The sequence below is a fragment of the Chanos chanos genome, chromosome 3 (assembly GCF_902362185.1).
Source record: "Chanos chanos chromosome 3, fChaCha1.1, whole genome shotgun sequence".
Taxonomy (NCBI): domain Eukaryota; kingdom Metazoa; phylum Chordata; class Actinopteri; order Gonorynchiformes; family Chanidae; genus Chanos; species Chanos chanos.
The window spans coordinates 10203214-10229773 of record NC_044497.1 but is presented as its reverse complement, the minus strand read 5'-3'; the positions used below and the strand labels follow the sequence as shown (position 1 = coordinate 10229773).

The 26560-nt window shown below is 38.2% G+C and overlaps 2 protein-coding genes across 2 annotated transcripts; both read left to right on the top strand.

The window, feature by feature from the left end:
* The first annotated feature begins 4202 nt into the window (after positions 1-4202).
* On the top strand, positions 4203-15967 carry trpa1b (transient receptor potential cation channel, subfamily A, member 1b). Its single transcript, XM_030767551.1, has 27 exons — positions 4203-4298; positions 4596-4758; positions 5379-5554; positions 5859-5966; positions 6110-6218; positions 6664-6809; positions 7490-7626; positions 8533-8581; positions 8852-8951; positions 9128-9228; positions 9360-9529; positions 9771-9935; positions 10373-10487; positions 10651-10817; positions 11567-11657; positions 11804-11863; positions 11968-12066; positions 12170-12240; positions 12446-12599; positions 13314-13403; positions 13878-14047; positions 14162-14291; positions 14397-14579; positions 14688-14756; positions 14849-14950; positions 15061-15173; positions 15787-15967. The coding sequence occupies exons 1-27, from the start codon at positions 4203-4205 to the stop codon at positions 15965-15967; spliced, it is 3315 nt and encodes a 1104-aa protein (XP_030623411.1).
* A 484-nt stretch (positions 15968-16451) lies between these two features.
* On the top strand, positions 16452-22641 carry msc (musculin (activated B-cell factor-1)). Its single transcript, XM_030767550.1, has 4 exons — positions 16452-16520; positions 18017-18209; positions 21615-22075; positions 22558-22641. The coding sequence occupies exons 1-4, from the start codon at positions 16452-16454 to the stop codon at positions 22639-22641; spliced, it is 807 nt and encodes a 268-aa protein (XP_030623410.1).
* The last annotated feature ends 3919 nt before the right edge of the window (positions 22642-26560 follow it).

The window sequence follows — 26560 nt, the reverse complement described above, 5'->3', positions numbered from 1 at the left end:
TAATTAAATGTTTACAATAGAATAAGAGGTAAATAAACTGTGCAAACTATTTCTATGCTCTGGACCAAATTAAAGATTGAATCTTCTCCCCAAACAGAATATCCTATGTCTTTTTAAATAAAACCATCCAAATAAAACCAGCCAAAATGACATGTCCCAGAAGTCAAGTAAGTACATATTCAGTGCATAGGCAGCTCTTTCAGGGACTATAAAACTAAATAGAGTTGGACTTTAACATTATCATAAACAATACTAGAGCTTGCCTTGGGCATTGAAAGCAAGGAAACTGACTAACTTTGAAATACATCGGGTGCAGTAATCACAGTCATGTACAGTGAATACAGTACATTGTGTAGGGATAAAATTAAGTGTCAGAGATAAACCGCCTTGGTACTATGAAGGTCTTGAACACAATGTAAGTATACATTAAAACATAACGGGAAACAAAAACTTGAAAAGCTGAGGGGAAGAAAACGAGAACAAACAGTCAAAATTAACAAGGAAACAAACCAAACTTGACTTTATAATTGAAAGTATCGGATGAATCTTGTCTCTTTATCACTACATGCAATTTAGTTAGAGTATTTTTATTTATTTATTTATTTTACAAAACCTTATATATTCTATTCAAGAGTGTTACATCAGAGCTCAGGGCTCTACTTGATATCCTTCATAATACAACATAATCCATAGTTAATGATATACCTTATCTGATAATCCTGCCTGATAAACATTATACCCATTTTTAATTCTCTCCCCCAAAGCGGTATTCTATAATCCTTACAATCAACAACCAAAGGAGTGCAGTTGAGTTCATGTTGATTTGATCTTCTAGCTGTACACTGCTTTGTGAAAGAGTACTAAACAAGGGATTTACCTTTGAGACAGATTGGACCTGGCCTTGTCAGACTGTGCTTAATGATGAAACCCACAATGTATATCAGCGCTTTCATCTCTGAAGTCTACTGTTTGAATAGACATTGAAAGAGACTGTGTTCATTTGCAAACAGAGTTGAATTACTTTGATGATGTGGCAAATAGTAGTAATACTACTATGCATATTTGTATTTATTGCAAATATTGTTCATGTGTCCCCTACACTTTCTCTTAGTTCAGAATTGCTTCAGTAGTAAAAAAGAAAAAGAAAAAAAAGGGCACAGAATAGATCAACAACCTTTTGGAATCAAAACTTTCTATAAAACATTTGTATGTTGACATCAGTAGTGAGGTTGAGCGTTGTCATTAAATAAAGCTGTTTCCATTGCGTTTTGAAAAGGGTTTAAAGCTTGACCATGGGTTAAATTAGCATGCTGTTTATGATTACATCATAGGAAATTACCTCCATCAAAGAGCCACTGTAATAAGATCCCTTTGACCAGAGAGGATATATAACATCCTCCTCATTGGAAGGCTGTTCATAAGAAGAGTACTCTGCACAACCCACTCAGCATCCACACCAAAAAGGTAGGAAATGTCTCACTTTCCTAAAGGCTGTTAGTTAAAGCCATTTGGATCAATCTCAGCACAATCAGATATGCTAACTTTTATTATTATGGTTTTAAGACAGAGAGCAATTTGACTATGCTATTAATTTATTGAATGTAATAAAGTGATTATCTCTTTGGTCCATCCTCTCAATTCTTGATAATCATGTTTATGTGTTGCTGTCTGATTTCATTTTGTTTGAAATGGTCATTTTTGTTTTTAAATATCTGGATTCATTCAGTGAGAGATTTCACTGGGAGCTACTCAGGATAAGTTTGTGCTAATGCTGTGTCTGTGACATAGCAATAAATTAAGAACTTGAGAACTTGAAAATGAAAAAATATGGCTTAATGGTCATAATGATTTTATGGATTTAACCAAACACTCCTCTTGCTATCATTAAAACAACATTAAAACCAACATTATTCATTTTTCATTATTCTTTATGACTGGAAAGATAGTGAGTCATTACTTTTTCTTTCCAGTCAAAACTTTGAAGGTATTGTCTAAAGGAAAAAAAAGAAGACAGTTTCGTTTGCGTAATTCAACAATCAAGTCTCTTGTTTGCATATGTCACCACAGACTGTATTTTGCTAATATGGTGCAGCTGTTTGCTCACTGCCAGGCAACTTGTTTACTTTGAACTAAAGAGACATCCTGTGTTATCAGTTTATCTAACAGAAATTACTCTTTTACTCACACAGAACGTATAAGATATTCCATTACGAGATTGTCATCATCGAACACGTTTAAGTTTTAGGCACTTTTTTTTTAAATTATTTTTTTAATGTTTTCAGCTTTATTTTTTAATGTTTTCAAGGGTGCTACTGATAACTTGTGCTCACAAGGAACATGTTCCATTTCTGAGGCTGGGAGAGAAAAGTTTGAACGTAAACTTAAAGTGGTGAAAAACTGTAATGATAATGTACAGTGTTAATTAGGTCTTGAAAAAAAAAAAGGAAAAAAAAAAGGTTGAGCTGCTCTGTACTCTTCACAGACTGTGTGTGTGCGTGATTCAGTTTGTGATGTGAAGTGTGTATGATTGCTGCCGATTTAATTACGCTCAGGATGATGAGAACCTAAAGAGAGCGCACTAATTTTATAACAAGTGCATATGGATTGTTTACCTCTCCCTCTATAACCTTTTATGAGTTTCATAAGGGCTTTAATCAGCTCATGTCCCCTTCTAATGTTTTGGGTTATTTGTGTTCAACACTTTCCATTGCATGTAATGTTAACATAGGATTCTATCCATAGAGATTTTTAAAAACCTGTCTGAATACACTCTTTGTTGTTTCCCAATGCGTTGCAGGGTATTGCGGTAATGTCTTGTCATATATTACAATATAGCATAGCAATCTGGACTCACATGAAGTTTTTACTGCTGCAAAGTGTGTCTTCTTTAAGCAATAAGTTGTCTGAAAATTATTAAACAACTAGTATTGAGTCTTAAGAAGACCTCCTCTTTAGCATCCTGCTACTGGTATGAATAATGCTCACCTGTGCAAATAACAATAGCTGCAGCAGACCTTCCCTCTCTTTCTCTCTCTCTCTCGCTCTCTCTCTCTCTCTCTCTGCCTCTCTCCACCTACACCCCCCTCCCCCCGGTCTCTCTGTCTCTGTTTCTTTCTCTCCCCCTGTGTGTGCGTGTGTAGATTAAACTTTTTTTTTCTGCATTTCTACATTTCTGAACATCTACATTTCTGAACTTTCTGACACTGTGAGAGAAACCTTTTTAACTTCTTTTTAGTGATATACAATATGATGTTAATGGTGACTTGAATCTGAATGATCTGGTGATGAGCGGGAGAAAGAGTGCTAGTAATAAATTAAATTGATCATTTTGAGCAAAGTCATGATGATACTGGATATCGGCAAAAATACGTTATTAGAGTTATTAGATTAACTACTTGAGTAGAGATGAAAATAACCATATCATCTTAGACAGCAGACATTGCACGTGTTTCAAAATCAACATTTTTCAGCTGGTGCCAGGATCACATGAACATGTTTGATTTATCGCTGATTCCATAATCGCTGTCTTCTCATAGACCTCTTAAAAGAGAAGCTAAAAGATCAGATTTGCTGCATTGTATTGATTGTTAGTTACAAAGTTTAGTGAAAAACAAAACCCGAGGCCCTGGACATTTCCCCCTAGTTGTGAATGCGGTGGGATGAACTCTGACTACGAGAGTGAGAGTATGTGGTCTGGAAGGAATTGTTCTCTAAATTGTGATTCTTTAACTGGCGGGGATGACATAAACTAATAATAATAATAATAATAATAATAATAATAATAGTACTGTTCCTCTGCTGTTTTGTTGCTCTATTGTGGGACTATCATGCCTTTGTGTGGAACTCAGCTTCAGAGGATTTGACACAGGGCCCATGCTGTCAACTGCGTAATGGCTCTCTGAAACAGAGGGGATTTAAACTTAAAACACTTAAAGGACTCCAGTGCCCATGATTAGCTCTCTAGCCAGAGGTATCCTTTTCACCTCACACTCAGCGCACTTTAAAAACAAACAGGGCATTAAAAAAATAATTTCACTCACTTCTCCAGAAAGCCTAACCAGACTTTGAGCCGGGTATGAATACAGTACAGTCAAGCATAAACGTAGATTGCCTGAAATTACAAAATTGTCATTTTAAAAAGTTTTCCACATTTCAGCCACTATCTTTGGGTCTGTCGATGATTACTGCTCTGGGCCACCCAAATGCAGAACAGCGAGGAGTTGACGAGGCAAAACAGTTCCTATAAATGCGTGATAGATGAGGATGACATAACCCTGGCTTCTCCAGAATACTTTGAGGTTAGTCCAAATATCTGCCTCAATGTTTAATCCATGTTTTCTTCTGCGTGTTTATTAAGTGGCTGTTAGGGAGGAAGCGGGGTAGGCGAACAGGTAAACATTTACAGAAGAATGAGAATGGATAAGACTGGAGAATGTGGTTCATGCTTACGCATGATGAGAAAGCAGAAATTCACGTTCACCTGACGTCATAATTGCAGCCAGGCTCAACCTACATCAGATTTTTATAGTGTTGTTTTCTCCTTAAGCTTGGCTCAGCTCTCATGTAATATGGTTTCATAATCTTCCTGCTGCCAGTTGGCTCTCAGGGGTGATGTTCTGGCTCTGCAAAACATCAGCCAGAATCACCCAGAGCACCTGAGCGTACGGGATGACAGCGGCGCCAGCCTCCTGCACCATGCGACTTCAGGCAGGAGCCTGGACGTGATCCGGTTCATAGTGAGCGTGCTCGGCACTGATGGTAAGATTCATTTGGACGTATAAAAGTGCAGCATCACACCACGTGGAAAATCAACATGAAGCTCAGTAAAGTTCACAAGATTTACTGTAAATATGTAACACAATACTTCATAATGGGATTAGGCCAAAGGACAATGTTCATAATCACATTTTTATGGGTATCTGATGGTTCTGAGAAACACTCTTATAGTATGGGATATCTCTAACTCACTCATCTGTTCCCCCTTAAGCCAACAATTCATCACAGACTGGCTCTCTCTGGGATAGTACTAGGGGAACAGCTCATTTTGGCCTTTTGATCGAAAAAAAGTATGATCAGCAAAATTTGGGACCACTCATTTACCTTTGATGTTATTGCATTTAAAGCCTACAACCCAACAACCAAACAATACCATCTCCTCATCTTAAGTGGTAAATGGATCAGAATTTGACTTGTTTCAAGAAACATCTGCTACTTAAAAAAAAAGAAAGAAAAAAGTTAAGTTATACTTGAGTTTAACTCTAAACTGAATTCAACCACTGTATGCTCAGAAGTTTATAGACCTTAGAGTTAGGTTATTCATCTCACTTGTCTTAAACTAACACTGCTTCTTTGATAAGTAAGTACGATATGGCCCTCAGCACTAAATGCCACAGATGAGCAGGGCAGGACACCTCTACACTGGGCTGTTGAGGAGAACCAGGAGGACAGCTGCGCTTTGCTACTGGAGCTGGGGGCTGACCCCAACATCCTGGACACATCCCTCAATGCCCCACTGCATCTGGCTATCAGTCGAGGACACAACCACCTGGTGGAGGTCAGTTAACAGATCTTTTGTTGCAGAACCAGAGCTCAGGAGCACGTTTAACTCTATATTCACTGGTACTATATCACAGCGGCGTGTGTTTTGGCTGTCATGTCGTATGATACACAAGTTTAGGGCCTGGACAATATTACGTGGCTGCAATAAAATGTTAATGTCATTGATTTTAGATATGAGGTTTATAATGTCGCTCTAACAAGACTGGGAAATGGAAACACATGAGGACTTTTGAATAACAAATGATTATTACCCTCAGTGTAGAGAGATGTTGATATCTCTATGTCTCCTCCCGCCACAGGTTCTGGTGTCCTGCAGCAAAACAGATGTCAACCTAGAGGGGGACCTTGGGAACACTCCTGTGATGCTGGCATGCTCCCATAATAACTGCCAGGCACTGCACATACTCGTGCGTATAAAATGATAGTCACAAACAGAGGCTTGTGTGGACGCCGAAAGTAATTAACTGCATGTCAAAGGAATCAGAAATCTTTCACAAAGATTATGCAACATCGAAACAACATTCTTTTTTTTTTTTTTTGTCATTAACAGTTTAAGCATGGAGCAAAGTTGTGTCACCAAAACAAGCTGGGCCATTTTGCTATCCATGCAGTGGCTTTCGCAGGTGCAAAGGAGGCCATGGATGTGATCCTTAAAAAGGGTGAATGAACGCTAATGCTCTTTTATCTTGAGTCATTTCCTGCACTGTCTGAAGAAGATCTACGGCACCGCAAATATATTGTTGGAAAACATGAACTCTTCTTAGTGGAAAATGCGAATTCTTTGGTTTCCTTAATTCTCTTAAATGGAAGATGTCATTCTTCATATGCATATTACTCACATACACAGTGACTCAGCTAATTTTCATTTGCAAAATAAGAAACGCAAACTCAATCTATTGTGATACCACTCTTGTCATTGCTTGTTTTTTTTTTTCTTTTTGTAACTTTTTGTTTTCATTTCTATCTTATTTTTCATTGCGTAGTTAGGTTGCCAACACTATTCCTCATTGTCAGCTTTTTGATGAATGACATTTGATCTATTTGAAGATTTTAAGGGAGGGTCTTAATCTGATGGTCTGCCTTTTCTCTTTGTGTTTGGTGAAGGTGAAGAAATGGGCCATGCTGTTGAAACACACATAAATTACTTGGACAAGTCTAAAAGTAGCCCCCTTCACTTGGCTGTTCGTGGTGGAAACACTGAGGTCATCAAACTATGCATCTCTAAAGGAGCAAGAGTTGACCAGCAGCAGGTAATCATAGGTTCTGATTAGATCAGACAAGTATTGATTGAACTTTTAATGAAATCATAAACAATTGTTGACTTTTGGTTGCAGATGATATTATAATGGCACATGTGAGATTCATTTATGGGTTTGTCAGTCATCGTTTCCTGCATTAGTGGTCTATCTTTGTCTTGTGACATTACAGGAAACTGAAGATCCTTAACCACACAAGATAGCTTGATTATGTCTTTCATAAACATGCACACACACACACACACACACACACACACACATACACACATACATGAACACAGAGAGAGGGATAGAGAGAGAGACAGACAGAGAGAGAGAGAGAGAGAGAGAGAGAGAGAGAGAGCGAGAGAGAAAGGCCTTCATTTGTGTGCACTGCAGCACTCTCTGATTTACCAGAACCATTGCATCCAGTAATAGTTCCAGATTGCTAAATTGATACAAATAACAGGCACTTACAGGCTGGAACTGAACTAAGCCCATTCTGTCCATTGCCCTCACCATTCACCACAGTCTCATTAATGGTTTGTGTTACTCCTCGACAACACTACAGGGGATTATCCCTCTTCCTCTTACAGAGACCCTCTGGCTTGACCCTGTTAGACTCACTTATCTGAGACTTAATGGCAGACTGCAATCTTACTGTGTATCATCTCTTCACTGCTCTGTCTTAACAGTGCGACAAATCTACAGCACTTCACTTTGCCTGCACTCAGGGTGCCATGGAAGCCGTCAAACTCATGCTTTCAGCTTATAACAGAGTGGAGGACATCATCAACATCAGAGATGGCGCTAGCCAGACTCCACTTCACAAGTATAACCTTTTGCGCCTGTTTAATCTGTGTACTCTCAGTGTATGTATGTATGTATAAAGAGGAAAATGTTGACTGACCAATATGGTGTCACATAATTCCCAAAGTAGGGTTATATAAATAAAAGTGATTAAAACTGCCACAAGCCATTTCACACTTGACTGGGAAGAAAACAACAGGTTTGAAATGCTACCATTTCTTTTTCATTAGCCCAAGGATATAGGTTTTGCTATTTCATTATTTCCCCCCTAAAGCAGCAAAAAGCCATCTTTACTTGTGAGGATATGTGAAGATATCCTTTTTCTGCGAAAATGTGTCTCTACCATGACCTTATATAATAGATCCAGCTCCAGATGTGTGACAGAGGTTTTATTAGCTGAATCAGAAATGCTTGAATGGAGCTGTCCTTGAGCCTACACGCTCAGTAGACATTCAGACTCCGAATGCTCTTGGTCTGAGAGGTTCTTAAATCCAGCCAAAAAAAAAAAAAAAGAAAGAAAGAAAGAAAGAAAGAAAGAAAGAAAGAAAGAAAGAAAGAAAAAAATCTTAGGCTAGCATTTATGATTTGTTTAAGTAAATTGCTGACCTGATCTCTGAACCCCCTAGCTCATTTTCCTCTAAAATGAACTGTAGCGGGATTAAAGGCTTTAAGTTTTTTTAGTCTTCTGAAAACAAAACAAAATTTTGATTGAATAAATCTTCACATCCCAGATGTCCCTTTGTTCTGTCACAAAAAGCAATGCTGATTTTTTTTTTTTTCTGCTACTGGGAAAAAACAGAACATCATTCATTACTTTGACTGATAGCGTGTCAATAAAGTCCTAGCCCTACCTTACCAGGGCTTGTGTGGTTTTGGTTTGTTTAACTGATATACAACTGTGTCTTTTTTTTCTCGCTCTCTGTTGCAGAGCAACATTATTTGATCACGTTGAACTGGCTGAATATCTCGTGTCAAAGGTAAACATGTAATGAATCAAACGTTTGGTCACATGATGAAGAATGGAGATTAAAAAATAAAAAAAAAAGAAAGACAAATCGTGATTCACTTTATTCTGCCATGTGGCCAGCCTGAGAAACAACAGACAGATTTCTGAGTACGAGAGCTTACTCAAACAGCTGGATGAACCCTTTGGAAGTGACCTTATTAAAAGACCAAGAACCTCAGCCACTGTGCCTTTACAAGGTGTCATTTCAGATTGCCTTTTGGTTTTATTTGTGTTTTACAAGGGGGCTGACATCAACTGCATTGACTGCAAGGGTCTGTCACCGCTGCTTCTAGCTACAAGCTGCGGTGCCTGGGCATGTGTGACATTTCTACTGTCAAAAGGTAGGCTAGTATGTTATTGGACTTATATTTTAGGCAATATTTAGTTATATCAATTTTTCAAGAGTTTAAAACTAAAAATCTGCAGTATACATTTATTGGCCAACATTTTTTAGCATATTATCTGAAAGAGTGCATTACACATACAGTATTTGCCATATTTGCGTTGCTTGCATTAGGCGCTAATTTCAACATAAAGGACAAATCGGGACGGAACTTCCTTCACCTTGCCACCTTCCAGCCCAAAGGACTGAAAAACATTCCTGAGAATATTTTGCAGGTAGGCCAACACAACCAACATCACAGAAGGTTTTAATGTTGTTTTCCCTCCCCTCAACAACACAAGCCATTCTTCACATTCTGTATTAATATTTTACCGCTGTATTACCATTATTACTATTTTGCCCACAGAGCAATGCAGTGAGAGAGTTATTCTGTGATGAGGACAGTGAGGGTTGTACTCCTCTGCACTACGCCTGCAAACTGGGCATCCATGACTCTGTCAAAAACATGCTAGGTCTAAATATCTGCCTAAACCGCAAATCAAAGCAAAAGAAATCAGCGCTTCATTTTGCAGCAGAGTAAGTCATGCCTGCTTATATGGCAGAGTGGTACACCAAATATAATTTAACATATACCAATAATATGTGGTGCTTCACTGTTAAGAAAAATAATGTATCTGTGGTAAAATTAAATATGACAAAATGTGAAAACAAAAAAAATAGTAGATAAACGCAATGGCTGGATGTGACTGTAACGTATAATACTAAAATACATTCCAAAAAGTAAATCTGAATCTCAGTTTTTTTTTCTCTTGTTAAGATATGGGCGCATTAATACATGCCACAGACTGCTGGAGAGTATCAGAGACTCCAAGCTGCTGAATGAAGAGGATGAGAAAGGTCTGACCCCACTCCACCTGGCCTCCAGAGGAGGCCACACTAAAGTCGTGGAACTTCTGCTCAGGAGAGGGGCTCTCTTTCAGAGGTACACTGAGATAGTCATCCATCTTTAATAAGGAAAATGTCATGCACTGTACTTCCAATGGTCAGAAGACTGAAAGCAAGGACATCTTTTAAGTGGAAAAAAAAAATAAAACAAACAAAACAAACAAACAAAAAAACAGAGACAGTCATAAATAATTTTAGTTTTTTGAGCTGTCTTTTCTGTGACATTTACCTGGCAAGTGAACCTTATACAACATCTAATGCCGTCTGAACAGATGGACCTGACTTTGACATATAGTTCCCTGCACAGAGATTTATGTAGTTTTCTCTGAAGGTTTACTCTTAGATCCCACACACTAAGCAAAACTGGAATGCTGCGAAATGAATTTGGCGGAGAAACGGTTTGGCAGACAACATGTCGTGATGTTGTTAAAGCTTCAGCTGTATGTTTAGTTTAAACTCTGTTATAATCTGCAGTGATTACAAAGGCTGGACATGTTTACATCATGCAGCGGCTGAGGGATATACTCAAACCATGAAAATTCTTTTGGCGGCAAACGTCAAGCTGCTGGACAACACCGATGAGGATGGGGTAAGGAATAAAACAAAATGCAAGACCTAATCCTTTATACACTACAGGTACAACACAAATCATTCTTTACCTTCAAAATATTAGACACAAGACAGAAATTATCTCAGTATTTATTAAATGTGGATGATATGGAGAGATAAGCAATTTGTATATGGTTTACTAGAACACAGCCCTGCATATAGCTGCAAGAGAGGGCCATGTGGCAGCAGTTATACTTCTGCTGGACAGGGGGGCTGAAATTATTCTCAACAAAAGTGACTCCTCCTTCGTTCACGATGCAGTGCGGAATGGTAAAAAAGATATTGCCAATGCTGTCATCGACCACGAGAGGTGAGAAAATTCAAATCTTCTCACCTGTGTCATCTGCACCTCTCAGAATGCAGTTAAATGCAGTTATCTATCTATCTATCTATCTATCTATCTATCTATCTATCTATCTATCTATCTATTTATATATATTAGAGGACATTTTTCAGGTTAGCATCCCCAAAGTATTAATATATAAGAAGATCATATACAGCGAGTGGCTGTGAACATGTGGAAAAGAAAAACGACTGACAGAATCCATCTCAGAAATCCTACAACTTTTGGCACAGTCTTGTACAAGTCAGCAATACAAAAGTTAAATGAGACTCTTTTTATACTGTGATCTGGTCACAGGATTGGTGGTGAATTAACCATGCTTCATTTTATGTGACCAATAATATTAGCAAGGCAGACCACTGGATCAGAGTTACACCAGAATGACAGATATACCAGATGTCATTTGATAAAACAAAGAGAATGTTTGCACAGTTTATCCTGATGAAATTTTCCAACATACCTACATACATAACTGTAGTAACTTGATCATTTTTTTATTGTTTTCATACAAGTAAGGAACATATTTATGTTGAGCAAGGTATGTATTTCTTAAGGCAATATGGACAAGATGAAAATTCAGTATTAATAAATAGGACAACCTTGAATGTTTAAGCTGCCCTGGATGTTGGTTTGAGTTGAATCTTTGCTTTTTAACATTTTCCGTAGATAACAACATAAATGATGTGAACTTTGTAAATGATATGAAACTATTGCAGGTCGGAAGAGGCCTTGAAAAGGTTTAGGGTAGGCTCCCCGAACCGTTGCGTGGTACTGGACCTAATCGAATTCCTCCCAGAGTCTTTCAGGGTTTGTATATTCATTTTGTAGTATATGCAAACATATAAATCATTTATCTATTATTTTATTATGTATTTATTTATTAATTTATTATGTATTCATAAGAACCTCCATACTGAGAGGAAATGATGCTGTTGTCCCTGTCTTCCAACCAGCACCTTCTGGACCGCTGCATGAAAGAGTCAGAACATGATGCTAACAGTGCCGACTACCATGTACGTTCCCACCAGAAATGCTATATTATGATTTACTACATGAAATTTGAGGTGTTTTAGTTTGTGTTGGTTTTGAGAGTAGGTATTTACTTTGTCTTTTGCAGATTGAGTATCATTTTCACTGGCTCCAGGCTCCCATTCAGGCCAGGAAGCTTGCTCAAAATGACAAGTCATGGAAATTTCAGCCACTCATTGCACTGAATGTAAGACTTTTCAAAATCCCTTGCTTCACTCATTTCTTTAACTTTGCCTTGTTCAACATTTGATGGAATCGTGTTTGAATGCTTATTTATATGTTCTGCTCAGGCCATGGTGCAATTTAACCGCATTGAACTCCTCACTCATCCAGTATGTCAGAAATACCTAGAGACGAAATGGTGAGTCTGGTGTGTAATGCTGAAACAAAGATAGAACTAATGTTAAAGATATTACTTGTGTATGTTTTAGACGTATATTCAAACGAACAGATTCTAAAGCGTGAGCTCATGCAGTATTGGTATGCTATGCTAGCCTTTGTGCTTTATATATATATATTTTTTTTTGTTTTGTTTTGTTTTGTTTTGGGTTTTTTGCTTTTGGTAGGGTGGCCTATGGGAGCAAAGTTCATTTACTCAATCTGGCCATCTACCTGCTTGGCCTGCTACCTCTGACCTTTCTTATTGTGAATCTGAGGCCAACCCAAATCAACTCTACCAATGGAACATCTGTCACCCTGAAGCCAGTATCCTTCAGAGAGGTACATAGTCTGTACAAAGGGTTCATTATGCCAATCCAAAAGACTGCATGCAATGAATACTTATGGAGGTACTCTCCTTTCATCATAAGTTCTCCTGATGCTATAAAGTCCTATATGTTCAGTGAAAGGGGCAATAAAGTCTAGTGTCTAAAATTTAGTAATGATGTACGAATATGAGTTTCGCTTATGTTATCTCAGTGATTTCATGTCTTTCAATGGCCTGTTAGTCATGTGACCATCTTTTATTTTGGCAAGATTATGTTTATGTAGTGTTGCTTTCAATGCACTCAGTCATCTTCATCACAAATGCATCGCCTTGGTAGTAACCTTGGTAGTATGTCTTTTAGTCACATTCATTATGAGTTATGTGCTATTCATTCAGACTTTTTCCAGGGTTATATTGCTTGTTTTTTCTTGGCATGACTAAGCTCATTGCTGATACTACTACTTAACTTGAGAGTCATAGAGGTTTTTGTTTTTACTATAAAAGGCCTTACACAGAGATTATCCAGTAGTTTACCAAAATGTGCATGATAAAGAAATTTGCTTTTCAGTTGCTGATACGTTAGCTAAAAAAAATTGATTAGATATAAGATTGGATCACCTAAAGTAAAAGTCAAATAACCGCATATAATACCTTTATTGTTTTAATTTAATAACTCTAGTGATGCTATGTCATCTCTCCCTACCACCCCCCCTCTCTCTCTTCCACAGCAAAATTATTTAATCTCAGCCTGTATGCTTATGGTCCTCATCATGAACATATATGCTATATGCAAAGAAGTGGTGCAAATGACTCAGCAGGTAATGTTCACCTCTCTACTCCTCGCATTGTACTTAGCAATAAATCTCTTCCCTTTCCCTTTAAGTGGGGACTTAAGACATTAGCACTCAGCAAAGGACAACCAAGCCATCACACATGACTCAGTACATTTGATTTACATCAATAAAAGCCACATGGCATTGAGCTTTACCACACAGGTTCCCTATTAATTTTTTGAGCTGCACTAGAGTTGTAGAACAGGAGAGTACACAGTAAACTTGAGTAAAATTTACTCAAATTGAAGAAAACTTTTCAGAGGGGGAACAATTGTTATCTGGCAGAGTGAAATTTTCTTCAGTTCGAGTAAATTGTACTCTGGTACAAATTTGCTGTGTAGTTCTGTCTGCTTGCTGATCTTTTTTCAGTTGCAGTGGTACAGGTTGTTTTTTTTATCGTTTGAATTTGAATTACTTATGAGATGCAGTGTGATATATCTTGTTTTCTTTTCCCTCAAGCGCCTGAGTTACTTCTTTGACACCTCCAACCTGTCTGACTGGGAAACAGCCATCAGCTCTCTGGTCTTTGTGGTCCCCATGTTTTTCAACATGAGCTGTCGGTGGCAGTGGGAAGCTGGTGCTTTAGCCATTCTTTTTGCATGGGTCAACTTTCTCCTCTATCTGCAAAGGTACAGAAAGCCAATGCAAAAAAAAACCCCAACCAACCTTGTCATACAACAGCGAATCTGCATCCGTGATTCTGCATTCAAATGATTGTGATATCATCTGTGTCTTTCCTACAGGTTTGAGCATTTTGGGATATATGTAGTGATGTTTGGTGAGATCATCAAAACGCTGGTCAGCATTATCGTTCTCTTCATATTCCTGTTGCTGGCATTTGGCTTGTCCTTCCATGCTCTAATGCTCCATCGTGTGCGTTTCATCTAGATTTTACTCTGCACCTTACTGTAAAGAACTTATTCATTTGGTTTGTCAATTGAACCTTGGCTCAACAATCATATGAATTTCTTTCATCAGTCTGAGTTTAGTTCCATGAGTTTGTCACTGGCACAGACCTTCGTGATGACTGTTGGAGAGCTGAATTATCAGAACAACATCTTTGATGCCTATGAGAATGGACTGCTGGCTTTTCCTGAGATTACCTACTGTGTGTTTGTTTTATTTGTCCTCCTCATGCCTATTCTTCTGATGAATCTAATGGTAAGGCACCTTCTGACAAACATCTGAAACCAGCCCTAACGAGTCACTGTCACTTCCATCTATTGCAGAGAAGTTGGATTTATTTGTTTTGATCTACTTGTGTCACAGATCGGTTTGGCGGTCGGCGATATTGCTGAGGTGCAGAGAAATGCCTGTCTGAAACGCATTGCGATGCAGGTGAGGAGATGACATGCAATCTGCCTATGTTGCATGAAACCTTAGGTTTGTCAGCATTGTTAATCCTCTGATCGATACCTTTGGCATTTCAGATCAGTCTCCACACTAATCTGGAGGAGAAACTGCCTTACTGGTTCATGAAAAGAGTGGACAAGCCATGCCTCACGATTTATCCCAACCGAAAGTGCTCTGAAGTTAGTCACAGAACTGCTCTACCTCGTGTTTACCACTTGTAAATGTTGCAGTTTGTATGCATAACCTCGTGAATGATTAATAATTTTATTTTCTGGTATATCTCATGCAGGGAGTTTGGCATTTCTGGAAAAACAGGGAGGCCACTGTTATTCGCACTCGCCTTGTTGCCAACTCTCACCAGCACAGCCCTCTGGAGCATGAGATAAGAAAACAGAAATACAGGTGATTCTAAAATTGCTTACCTTTTAATTGCAAAATACAAATATTGCTCCTCAGTGTTTTGACTAACTTTTCGTCCCCAGGAAACTTCACTGAAACGTCCTATACTGTCAGTTTTACTTTAATTCAAATTTTATTTAATTTATATTCAAAATTGTTCTGGACTGTGCTGTGTTTACGGTTGCGTAAATGAATAAGGTGGATTAAAAAATTAAAGTGTCACTGTCCTTAAAGGCATCACTACTTAGAGCCAGACAGAACATGAGCTATAATAGCTTGCTGAAAAGTAACAGTGATTAAATGATTAAATGTACAAGAATGACCAACATCAAGACTGGCATTTTACTCTTGAAATTTAACACTATTTACTACTATATCACTATATCAGTTTATCCTTTTGAACAAAATGTAGCAGACTGAGGGAAAGAGGGAGAGGACACACTCTTTGTGTATCTGTGTCCACGTAAAGCATCGTCAACTGTGTGTGAGCAGCCTCTAGTGTTCAGTGTGTAAACATACAGCGTACAAGAGCACTGTACTTAGCTATCAGTTGTGTGACCTTCTTTACCTTCAAAAAGGTTATGCTGATTTTCTCTCCTTCTTTTTTTTTTGGTAGGCTGAAGGAAATGTCCAGTATGTTAGAGAAGCAGCATAACCTCTTAAAACTAATCATCCAGAAAATGGAGATTACATCCGAGGCTGATGAATATGACGGGCCCCAAGAGATCAGTCGCCCTTGTATGTCACAGAAGTCCAAGTGGATACCGCTTATCCAAACGTATATGTCCAGAAAGTGACCTGAGGACACATAGAATATGGTCCACGTCAAAACCCTCAAAAACAGACTTTTCTTCCTGACCTTAATAACACCAAGGACAAGAAAAGTCTGTGTTTGAGTATTTTGATGGATAACATGTCTTCTATTTGCATGGTTTACATATCATGACTATATTGATTGTTTTAAATTGTTTTTATTTTCATCAAAATATTGTTCATTCTTTATATTCATCTATCATTGTATTGTATTCTTTCTTGCCATCTGCTGGCTGATACATATCTTACATATCTATTTGTAACTTTAACTCAGTAGAACAGTTTTAATGTGCATTGACAGTGTGGAGCACAGAAGCATTTAATGTGGCACTTTTCATTGTATGGGCTCTGTACTGAAAACAAACAAGAAAAAACAAGCAAAAAAACCCCAAAAAACAATTGTTGTATTTTGCATGTAGTCCATACAGAGTACTGCAGACATTAGTTTTGGAGGTGGGAGTTCGTAAAATGGCTTCACCAGCTACAGACTTGACTCCTGTAGTCATTATCCTGTGTCTGAAGCAGGACTACAGAACAGTGTGGTGAGAGACACACTCATGCAGCAAATGCACTGAAATAAGATATGGACATGAAAGGGTATTTGAAAGGCCAACATTTGATTTATGGACCGACGCGGCCGCCTAGGCAAATCCAAAGAGTGCTTTAAGCCATGCGACGCGAAGCATCACAGATACAAATTTATTGCTCCAATCAGTCAGAGGGGTCTATCTTTGAGTAAAAGAATTAGCATGTGAATCCCAATTGGCCTACAGCCCGGACTTAATAACCCTGCAAGCCTTTGTCATAGCAAATGGTAAATTCGTGCCTGTTCGACCAGAGAAGAGAGCAAGCATAATTCTAATTTATTACACAGAGAGCATAATTCAACACATCGTTTATAAGGTTCAGCTACACAGAGATGAAATTCCCATGAAGAGGACATTACACCGAATAAGCATGTTTATCAGACTGTAATTATAATTTCACAGATTATACAAGGGCCATCTCACAGAGAGTGGATTAAGAGGTAAATCTGAACAGCCTCGCTTTTCAAATGTCTCTGTGTTGTGCAACAGCAGCAAGTGATGAATGTGAGTAGTCAAAGTACATTTATTTTCCATATCAAATAGATATACTGAAAATGCTTTATCATCAGCTTCTTGGTTTTAAGTCTGTATATTTAGCTAGAGCCTTAACAGTTTCAGTGGGGAAAATGATACCATGTTCAGCTTCATGCTAAGCATGCCTGTGTATTTGAGGCTTCCCTCTGTGTTCCACCCATGAGACCTGGTGGAGGCCGGTCCTGGTTTTTCACAAAATGCTGAGGGTAAGAAATATAAACAAAGAGCCAAAGATCAGTTGCGGCCTAACACACCTTTTAATTCCCAAGTCTCAGTCCTTTGCTTTGGTAAATGTCTCTGTCAGAGGTTTTCTGGGGTCTAGTGTGTCTCCTTCAGTTGTACAAAACATTTATGGTTACTTAATCATTTAGGTTGTTAACAGGTGATATTGATCGTAATGCTGAAATGCTTACACTACTCTTGGATCCTAATGACCTGTGTAGATCCGCTTTGTCTATGTATGCACCTCTACCTTATATGCGGAGAATCATTCATTTGGAGTAAACTCACAGTCTTACATCATTACACATGATTCTGAGATTTGGAAAACACTTTCATGAGAGCAGCATTGTTACATAAGACAAAACAGGTGGAAAACTGACTTCAGCATTGCATCAGCCATTAGAATTCTGTTTGACTCTGATTGGGGAAAAAAAAAATCACAATGTGCAAGATAAAATCATTTCAGATCATTTTAAATGATAAAAAACATTTTTTTAAAATCAGATGAATATACTGAAAAAGCTGAACGTTGCTCTCAATACTTTTTTCAAGGCAGTTGCTCTGTTTTCAAGGTCACACACTCAATTAAATCTCCTTCATTCAAATGAGTGGCTGCAGTAAAACAGGTCACATTGATTTTCGTAATGGCCATTCTGATGCTGTTACACGCCATTTGTTTTTAAACTGCAGCTGCGAAGCCATGGTGACCATGGGAACCAAGGCGGGAGGAGAGCGCAAATTGACGATGATGTCATAGCCCTGCACCTGTCGCTCTGCTCAGATGCTGTAGGGAATGGGAAAGGGGCTGCCCACTGTATGACCTTTAACACGCCTATTGACAGACATGAGCACGTTTCTCAGAGCACCACCAGCTCACGACAATGTGAGCAACATCGAGCTTAGCCGCAGTTCCCATGTAATTATCAGTTATGTAGGAGGATTCAACTGAAATGTTTACTCTAGAGTCTAATTCATTTAAATGTTGTGTCATCTATGTCCTATTTCCTGGCAGATATTTTTTTTTTTTAGTCTTTTTAGCATACAACTAAAGTTGATTTCAAAAATCTGGCAATATGTACTTTCTAGTCTTAATCTGATAACCTAAAACAGTGATACTGATGCCTTGCATTTTCCGGAATGTCATTCTCTTCATTCGCAAATACAAACAGCTTTCGGTACCACCAAAAATGCTGTCCGTTTGGAATTTTGCCAGTGTGTACAGATCACACATTGTGGGCACTGGAATTCAATATCAACCAGATGAAAAGTTCAACGATGATCCCTTTTTAACACAGTTAGTCCAGCTGATGTGAAGCCTTCATGTGAAACAGTTTAGGGCTGCAGGATTAATGGAAGCATGAGAATGTGTCCTTGGATTAGGAAACATTCCTGTCCTGTGAGAGGGAGAAACGTGAGAAATACTGCACCCCGGGAGCAAGCCGTGCCCTTCACTTCTTCTTCTTCCGAGAGGGCAGAAGTGGGTGTACCCCTGAGAATATACAAATAAACCACATATGTTAAAGAAACTCAAATTTAGAATATTATGCATGAAATGTTATAGACTTGTAAGGAAAACTGTGCCTTCAAAGTTTCACAATTCTGTTGCTAGTCTTGTGAGGCCTTAAAGTGAATTGTCAACATCTTCCTGTCTTGTACACTTTGCTGTTTTGGTGGGGATGATGATAGGTTGTTTTGATTATCAGTCCTCTGGAAAAGAATGTAATTCATATCAAGCCATTAAAGTTTATCTGACAATAAGAATCTTATTCTATTCTATTCTATTCTATTCTATTCTATTCTATTCTATTCTATTCTATTGCTTCTCTTCCCTGGTTCTCTTTATAAATCTGTTGTGCAGGGTGTTATGGGGTTTTGGGTTTGCGATGAGGGGACACAAGAGAGAGACACAGTCCCCTTAGAGGACAGAACTGTTTGACTTATGCTACACTTCCTCCTGGGTTATATCTTACTGGAGTTGGGGATAAGGCATATCCATAAAGCCATGATAAATGTGGCCAAAAACTAGAGTTTCAAAGCTCATAAGATAAGATAAAAGGAAGGTTTTTAAAGCACTGAGAAACAGGACAGATACACCAGTGAAGTTATACACTGTTTACATTACACTCTTCCATAACCCTCACAAGTTGGCAAGCACTTACAGTGAAATGCAGCATGCCTCTCAGCTGTGCTATTAGATAATCTTTGGCACATAACTATGATTGTAATACCAAATCTAGATTTCACACTAATTAAGAGTGAATGACCACTCATAGATATCAGATTTGCTGGAAATATAGTGGGATGCTGAAAACATTGGCTTATTTGGGTCATACCTCAAAGTACTCAGAGAGGTATAAAGGCACATAATTCAAACAATCAACCAGAACGCTTTTGGGAGTGAACACAACATTGTAGTTTTCTCTCAAATACATTATCTCATTTTTTCTTGAGTGATGTGTTGTACAGACTCAACACTTAACCCAAATTCCAAAGCAACCAAGACCACAGAGCACAGAGAATGAATCGAGCATTCCATTTTACCGGTACATACCTCCCTCTCAAACTCAAACTTAATCACAGGGTTAACTTTTCTCCCAGAAGTTAATTCAGGTTAAAGTGCAAACCTGTCCAAGTTGCTGAAGGACAAAGACAGCAGAAGGAGACTTTAAGGAGAATTGGATATCTGTTACACAAAAATTGTCCGTCTATGCCAAAAGTCTGTTTTAGTGCTGAACACAAGGCCCAAGTAAGTTGTGTAAATTCCATAATTGTAAAAAATTATCCTAGATCATTTACAGTAAGTCTCATCTCTTAGGACTCTGAGTGTTTTATATGTGACATAAATAAAGGTATCTCTTTATTGTATTTAAGACTGAGGTTAATTACAGAAACAGGGTGGCTGACAAGGCTAACCATTCTCTGTGAGCATGAGTAGCTTAAGCTTTGTGAAACAAAGTTAAATTGTGGTGTTAATTTATTTAAAATAATCAGGTTTTGGGTGAACCTAAGCAAAATTAAGTCCAGCTCCGCTGATGCTCTATATCACTGCCGCGCGGGATGATCTTTCCCGTCATCATCATGATCAGGATCATCATCATCATCATCATCCTCATCATCATCATCATCATCACCTTTCATATTGCACACATACTATTTTACGAGCAATACAGACTTCTATTACTGCACAATATCCCTGACATGTGTTAAATGTTGATATTGAACATATTTGGCAAAAAGGACACTGTTTGATCCTATTAAGTGTGGCAGTTGTGTTGAATTTCCACTCAAACACAGTCATTTCCTCAGTCATGCTATGTCTCCAGATGTAAAGTGCTGACAGCTGTGGCCAATGCATAGCGCCCGTGTGTGAAAGTACTGTAGAAGAAGAGAAACACAATAGCTCTGTGAAAAGGCCAGTGGATTAGAGTCTTTTGATAAGCCTATCAGACATTTCTATTATCTGAGTAATTATAGAGAAAAACATTACAAAATATCAGTGCTTGTTTACATATAATATGCCAAGTGCAGTGAATGTTGGTGTAGTGTACAGAATACAGTCTTGGGAATACCTCATATGTGAGCTTGATTAAAGTATTAAAAGAGCCCTTTTTAATATCTTTTGTGCCATCTCAAAATGAATGCTTCATTTGATAACCTTCTGAAGGTAGATGCAGAGAGCAGAAACAAAACAAAACAAAAGAAAACAAAAGATCACACTATATGTATTTTTGTTTTCAATAACGAAGGGTGAAATTAAATAGGCCATGCATTCCTCCTATTCTGTAGGCCTATATTTCTTATCAATACTGCTAAAGCTTAATCAGCCGTTACTAAAGGCACAATCTTATGAAGAAAAGGGGTGGGGTGGGAAGGATCCCCCATAAACGATGTCCCACTGCCAAGTCCCAGCCCTTAAATCTGCTGGGTGAGAGAGAGGGCAAAGTCTCAACTGTGAGGAACTTTTAGAGGAGAGGTAAAACAAAGTATGTCATTGTCACTATTGTCATAGCTAAGGTTATTACTGAGGGAAAATGAAGGAAAGGATATACCAAAAAAAACCCAAATCTAATTTTATTATTTACCCCCCTTTTTCTCTATCTTTTGTGAGATTATATCTCTTTTTAAATTGTTCAGCATACATCCTCTGAGAAGAAGACATTAGGCTCCCAGTAAAACGAAAAAAAAAAGAAAGAAAAGAAAAGAAAAGAAATGCTGAACAGCACAGAGGTTGAATATTGCCTGTCAACATCACATCACTTCACTTAACTTCATCTCTGTCCCAGTACAGGTGAAGCTGTCATGTCCACCGGTTCAGCGAGTGATGCTGAGGACACCCAGGAAATATCCTGTCAACCTTTGGAAGTTCACCGCGGACGTTCGATGCGCGACACGACACCAAACGTCCACTTAAACTCGGGCGAAAATTCAGAGGATGAGTTCAGCGCTGATGACGGTTTCGAGGGAAAGAGCAAACGGTTGCGAACTGATTCCCACAATAGACATCAACTGAAGAGTCACAAGGATGGACGCCAATCACAGCGAAACGCAGCTAACGCGAGAGAAAGGGCGCGGATGCGAGTTCTAAGCAAAGCTTTCTCTAGACTGAAAACGAGTCTTCCGTGGGTTCCAGCGGATACTAAACTGTCGAAACTGGACACGCTTCGACTCGCCTCTAGCTACATTTCGCATCTCAGACAGCTGCTACAAGACGACAGACTCGAAAACAATTTTGTACATCCTGTGAACTTGGTATGACGGAGTGTTTTATTCAGTTTTGTCATGTTTTTCTAGTTTACTTGCTGTCTAATATAAAAAAGACACATACACATTTTAAAAAGAAATAAGGCCAGTGATGTTGTGATGTACCCACTATGCAGTGGTTAAAGACTGATAAATGTTATTTCCTGATGGGCATACATGCATATTCACCTGTAAAATACATATTTATGTATTATGTATACATTACATATTATATTATGTACATCACATATAATACATTACATATTATATTTGTGTGCCACTTACATAGCTGAAGAGCATTTCCCTTAATGAACTCATTACTGATGCTCATTTGACTGTGGAAGAGAATAAAAAAATGTTATTTACTTCATAGTGTCCATTAACATGTATTTATGAGGGGAAAAAAGAGTTAGCTGTTGATATCATGGTTTAGTGTTATGACAGGATTACTTTAGTGCTGTAACATGGCTCTGTTGACTCTCTGTCCACAGACATGGCCTTTTGTGGTCTCAGGCAGAGCAGAGGACCCCAAAGAGATTGCAGCTGCAGCCAGGCTTTGTGGAGCTACAGCATAGATACCCCCCCCCCCCCCTCCCTCTCCTCTCTCCTCTTTCCTGTTTGTACTTACTTTTCTCACTGGCTTAACTCTAATAGCATCTTTATTGTCTTCAGTTTCTTTGAACTCTAGTCCAAATAAAGTTTTAACACCAGAGGCTGAATTTACCGCACATCAAAAGTATCTGTCTTCAAAAGAACCGAGTCGCATTTGAATAATAGTGAGTTTAAAGAAGTTCTGTTTCAGTATTGGAAAGAGAGTGTCTAATCTTTGGATGCCTTGTAATATACATTTATTGGTTTCCTTAAGCACAAAGCATGATTACAGTTTACTGTGTGTTCTACTGTATTATTTCAGTTTTGCATTTTCACAATCAATAGGCTACTTCAAGATGTGGTGGTTATTCATTAAATTGTGCCACCTGTGTAAATCATGCTTTTTAAAAGAGAGTGTATTCATTAGTAAGTATTTGTGCCTGAATTGTCTAGGTTCATTCTGCATGACCTTCTTTTTATCTTTGAGGGATAATTCTGAATAAAAAAAATATATCCATTTATTATTACTTTAGTTTGAATAGGTACATTGCTGAAAACCCTTCATAAATAATGAATCACACTAGTTTTGCATTTTAAGTAACAGCATGGGTTTGAAATGATCTCTGACTCTCATAAGGTTTAGGTTTTATCGATACCTCACCTTCTGTTGTTTTGTTGATTTTCATAACGCTTGTGAAGTATGGAGGTTAACTGCAGGTCTGTTCTTTGTGTGTTTTCATAAACTGTCATAGAATGTACAATGTACTTCTGTTGGATGCAGTTAAATCTATCTTGGAGGCACATTTAATATTTGTTTGGAAACACATTAATAAATGTTTGAAAAACAAGTCTGAGGTCCTTATGATAACCTTCAAATAATGTGAAGTTCACACAATTCAACTCAGGAGTATAATTCAGATACATAGAACTGTTTCTAGGAATGCAGGCATGTTAAAAAACACTGGTCTCCGTTAACTCTTCATGCTGTCACCAAATAGCACACATATGGACTGTTATGTTCGATGATTTTTCTTTGATTCCATTTTCCATTTACAACAAGTATTAAACTTTTTTATTTTAAACTTCAAGAATACCTAGACTCTCCGTAACTTTGACTGAATTCATTTAGCCTATCATATCAAAATTTCCATTTGAACCACCCAGTGGGATTGTACATAACACCCAGCTCTAGTCAAAACATAACACTTGTTGAAATGCTTTGAACTGAAGTAAACCCTGAACGCAAATCACATCAGGTAAAGTACCAGATCAAACTATTCATGATACTATTTTCATCCAAGGACTTTAAACATCCCAACTGCGCTAGTTTCAGAAAGACAAAAAGAAAAGGGTTGGGAAAGTCCTGGAGCAATGCGATAATTAAAACTTGTGTGATTTGAAGAGGCAGAGTTTTCATCACATTTGTGGAGGATTGCAGCTGTTGAGCTGTTAGTTTCCCAGAACACTGAAATGGTCCCTTGAGAGTTTCTGGGAAGAGATGAAGCACTTTGTCAGGCAAGGACAGCTTATGACTGCTTCTCATATTCTCCTTTGCCTGGTTGAGTACTTGGGGATTCATTAAGTTAAAAATGAGAGAAGTTTTCACAGAGAGGGGAGATTTGTATTAATATTTTATTTCAGTAGTTTCGTGGTAAACTCTTTAATAATTAATACTGTTTGGAATGTGGTACAGAATATAAAAGAAACAACAAATGCTAATAATCATGTTGTCCTAGCTTTAAGTGAAAAACTTTTTTGGATGTCATTTAATTAAAATTACTTTACAATAAAAGAATGATGAACTATGGTTGTAACTTCCAAAAAAAAAAATGTTAACAGTTCCATCTGGTGGTCAAAGATAAAAACAAGAGATGTATAAATGTAGAACGAGTTTGGTAGAAAAGGACTCTGAAATTTTTTGTACCTTTAAATTCCTTCTCTGTCTTTCAGTCTGGATAAAATAGTAATAATAAGTTACATAAAATCTGAGCTCCAGTCACCGGCAGAAATAATGAGAAAGATCCATAAAAAAAAGATGGGGAATTGATTTATAATAGAAATGTATTAATAATATTCTGACCAGCAATCAAAAGCAGTAGACATTACAGCAGAAGTGAAAAGGAATTTTATGCCCATGCTAATGGAATTTTAGAGGATTTAAATAAAAGTTTATTTACTTGATCAAAACGAGCTTCAAGTCTGTATTAGTTTTCTTTGAAGCCAGGAGAGGGCAGTGTCGTTCCATATTGCAACAGGAGAGGGCCCAGGCAACACACTTACCTCTGAAACTACATGGGTGTTCATTCTTTTGTCTCTCAGTTCATAAGGGAATTCAGATGGTTCGCACCGTTACATTACTGGTAATTTATGTTCCATAATGAACCGGTTACTTCAGAAAACTTTAAGGGACATTTACCTCTTATGACTGTGGGGTTTTTTTTTTGTCTTCTGTGCAAAAACATTAGGGAGATTTATGATAGTTTCTGTGTTTGGATTTTTCTTTACTTAGGTGGAACACATTTACGTTAAGTGAGAGATGTATTTTTGGATATTATCCCACAAGGCAATCCAATATTTTGTAGACCAAAACATATTTTGAAGAAATTTCCATGAACAGGAAGAAACTGCACGTCCAAAGCCAACAGCACTAGCTCTCTGTGGCTTTCTTTGTAGTCTAACCAAAAACACTAACCTCAGGATTTTGGTTAACCGAGATATGGAATTCTGTCTTTGAGGTTTTTAAATACACTCCCAGTATGTTTATTATTCAATATCTACTCACTCAACACCAATGATGATGAAAAATCAGTAGATGAAAAAGCATGCTGCCTTAATTATCACCCTCGTATTCATATTTCCATTCACAATAAAACTATCACGGCAAGGCAGTGTTATCAAATTAATGTTTTTGGATTATTTGTATTCAGGAAATATGCTAAAATATTAATTTGATTTAGCTTTTGCAAGCATTACATTTCATTCATTTTGATCTATTTGGATGGGGAAAAAAAAAAACTAAGGTAACCAGATTACTTGAATGAATATTTTTCCGTTAGGATGGCTCAGCGTGTTCCCACTGAAGAAAAGGCAACTCTGAAAATGGCTCTCTTTTCAGAATGTCACGTTCTCTTTGCTCCTTTCCGGCATGGCCACCACTAAGGCCTTGACGAGAGAGCTGGGAGAGAACAAAACTCAGAGAGGCTTTGAGAAAAGTTTGGTGGCAACTCTGAAGGTCACTTTGAATATTAGCGAGCGTCTGATGCGCTCTGTGGGAGACTTCCTGCTGGACTGGCGGAGATGACACAGTTTTCTGTTAGGCAGGTGATAGAGTTACCATGCGGGAGATGCATGCCCTCTCCAGAGAGAATGGAGTCTCTTTGTGGCTGGATGAGCCATGCTTGGAGGGGAAGGTCGAGTCAGAGGAGTGGGGGAGACGAGGGTGCGGGGGTGGGGGGTTTGGGGCTGGAGGGGGACTGTAGATTGACAAGACAACATCCAGCCAAGACTCTCTGCTCCGCACTCATTGTTCTTAAAGCCGTGTGAGTGGGGTTGGGCCTAGGGCTGGCAGGAGCCCTTGGTGTTGTCATGTGGTATTCTGAGGACAAAAAAAAACAAAAAAAAAAACACCGATAGCGTGAGTAAGGACAGTAATATTTTCACGCAGGGCATGAATACCACCCCTCCCTCTTCACAAGAAAAGGGAAGAACTTTCTGGTATTATGTGCTATCCATTTTGTCATTCACACAATGGATTTATGTGACGCATTGAACGGTGTTGTTGTCCTTAATACCACATGTTTTCACAAAGTCTCCTGGGTGGATAGAATTCGAGAATGTTGTCACTTGTGAAAAGGTCCGTTGTTTTTGGAAGAGTAGTCTAATTTCACAACAAGCAGGACAAAG

What these genes read in the sequence shown, in the direction of transcription:
- trpa1b (XM_030767551.1), top strand. Translation starts at nt 4,203, where the DNA reads ATGCAGAACAGCGAGGAGTTGACGAGGCAAAACAGTTCCTATAAATGC. An exon ending in ACAACACCGATGAGGATGGG is followed by an intron (nt 10,488 to 10,650) that starts GTAAGGAATAAA and finishes ATGGTTTACTAG; the next exon opens with AACACAGCCCTGCATATAGC. An exon ending in ATGCTCTAATGCTCCATCGT is followed by an intron (nt 14,292 to 14,396) that starts GTGCGTTTCATC and finishes TTCTTTCATCAG; the next exon opens with TCTGAGTTTAGTTCCATGAG.
- msc (XM_030767550.1), top strand. Translation starts at nt 16,452, where the DNA reads ATGGCTTCACCAGCTACAGACTTGACTCCTGTAGTCATTATCCTGTGT. An exon ending in TGAAGCAGGACTACAGAACA is followed by an intron (nt 16,521 to 18,016) that starts GTGTGGTGAGAG and finishes TTTAAACTGCAG; the next exon opens with CTGCGAAGCCATGGTGACCA. An exon ending in CACCACCAGCTCACGACAAT is followed by an intron (nt 18,210 to 21,614) that starts GTGAGCAACATC and finishes GTCCCAGTACAG; the next exon opens with GTGAAGCTGTCATGTCCACC.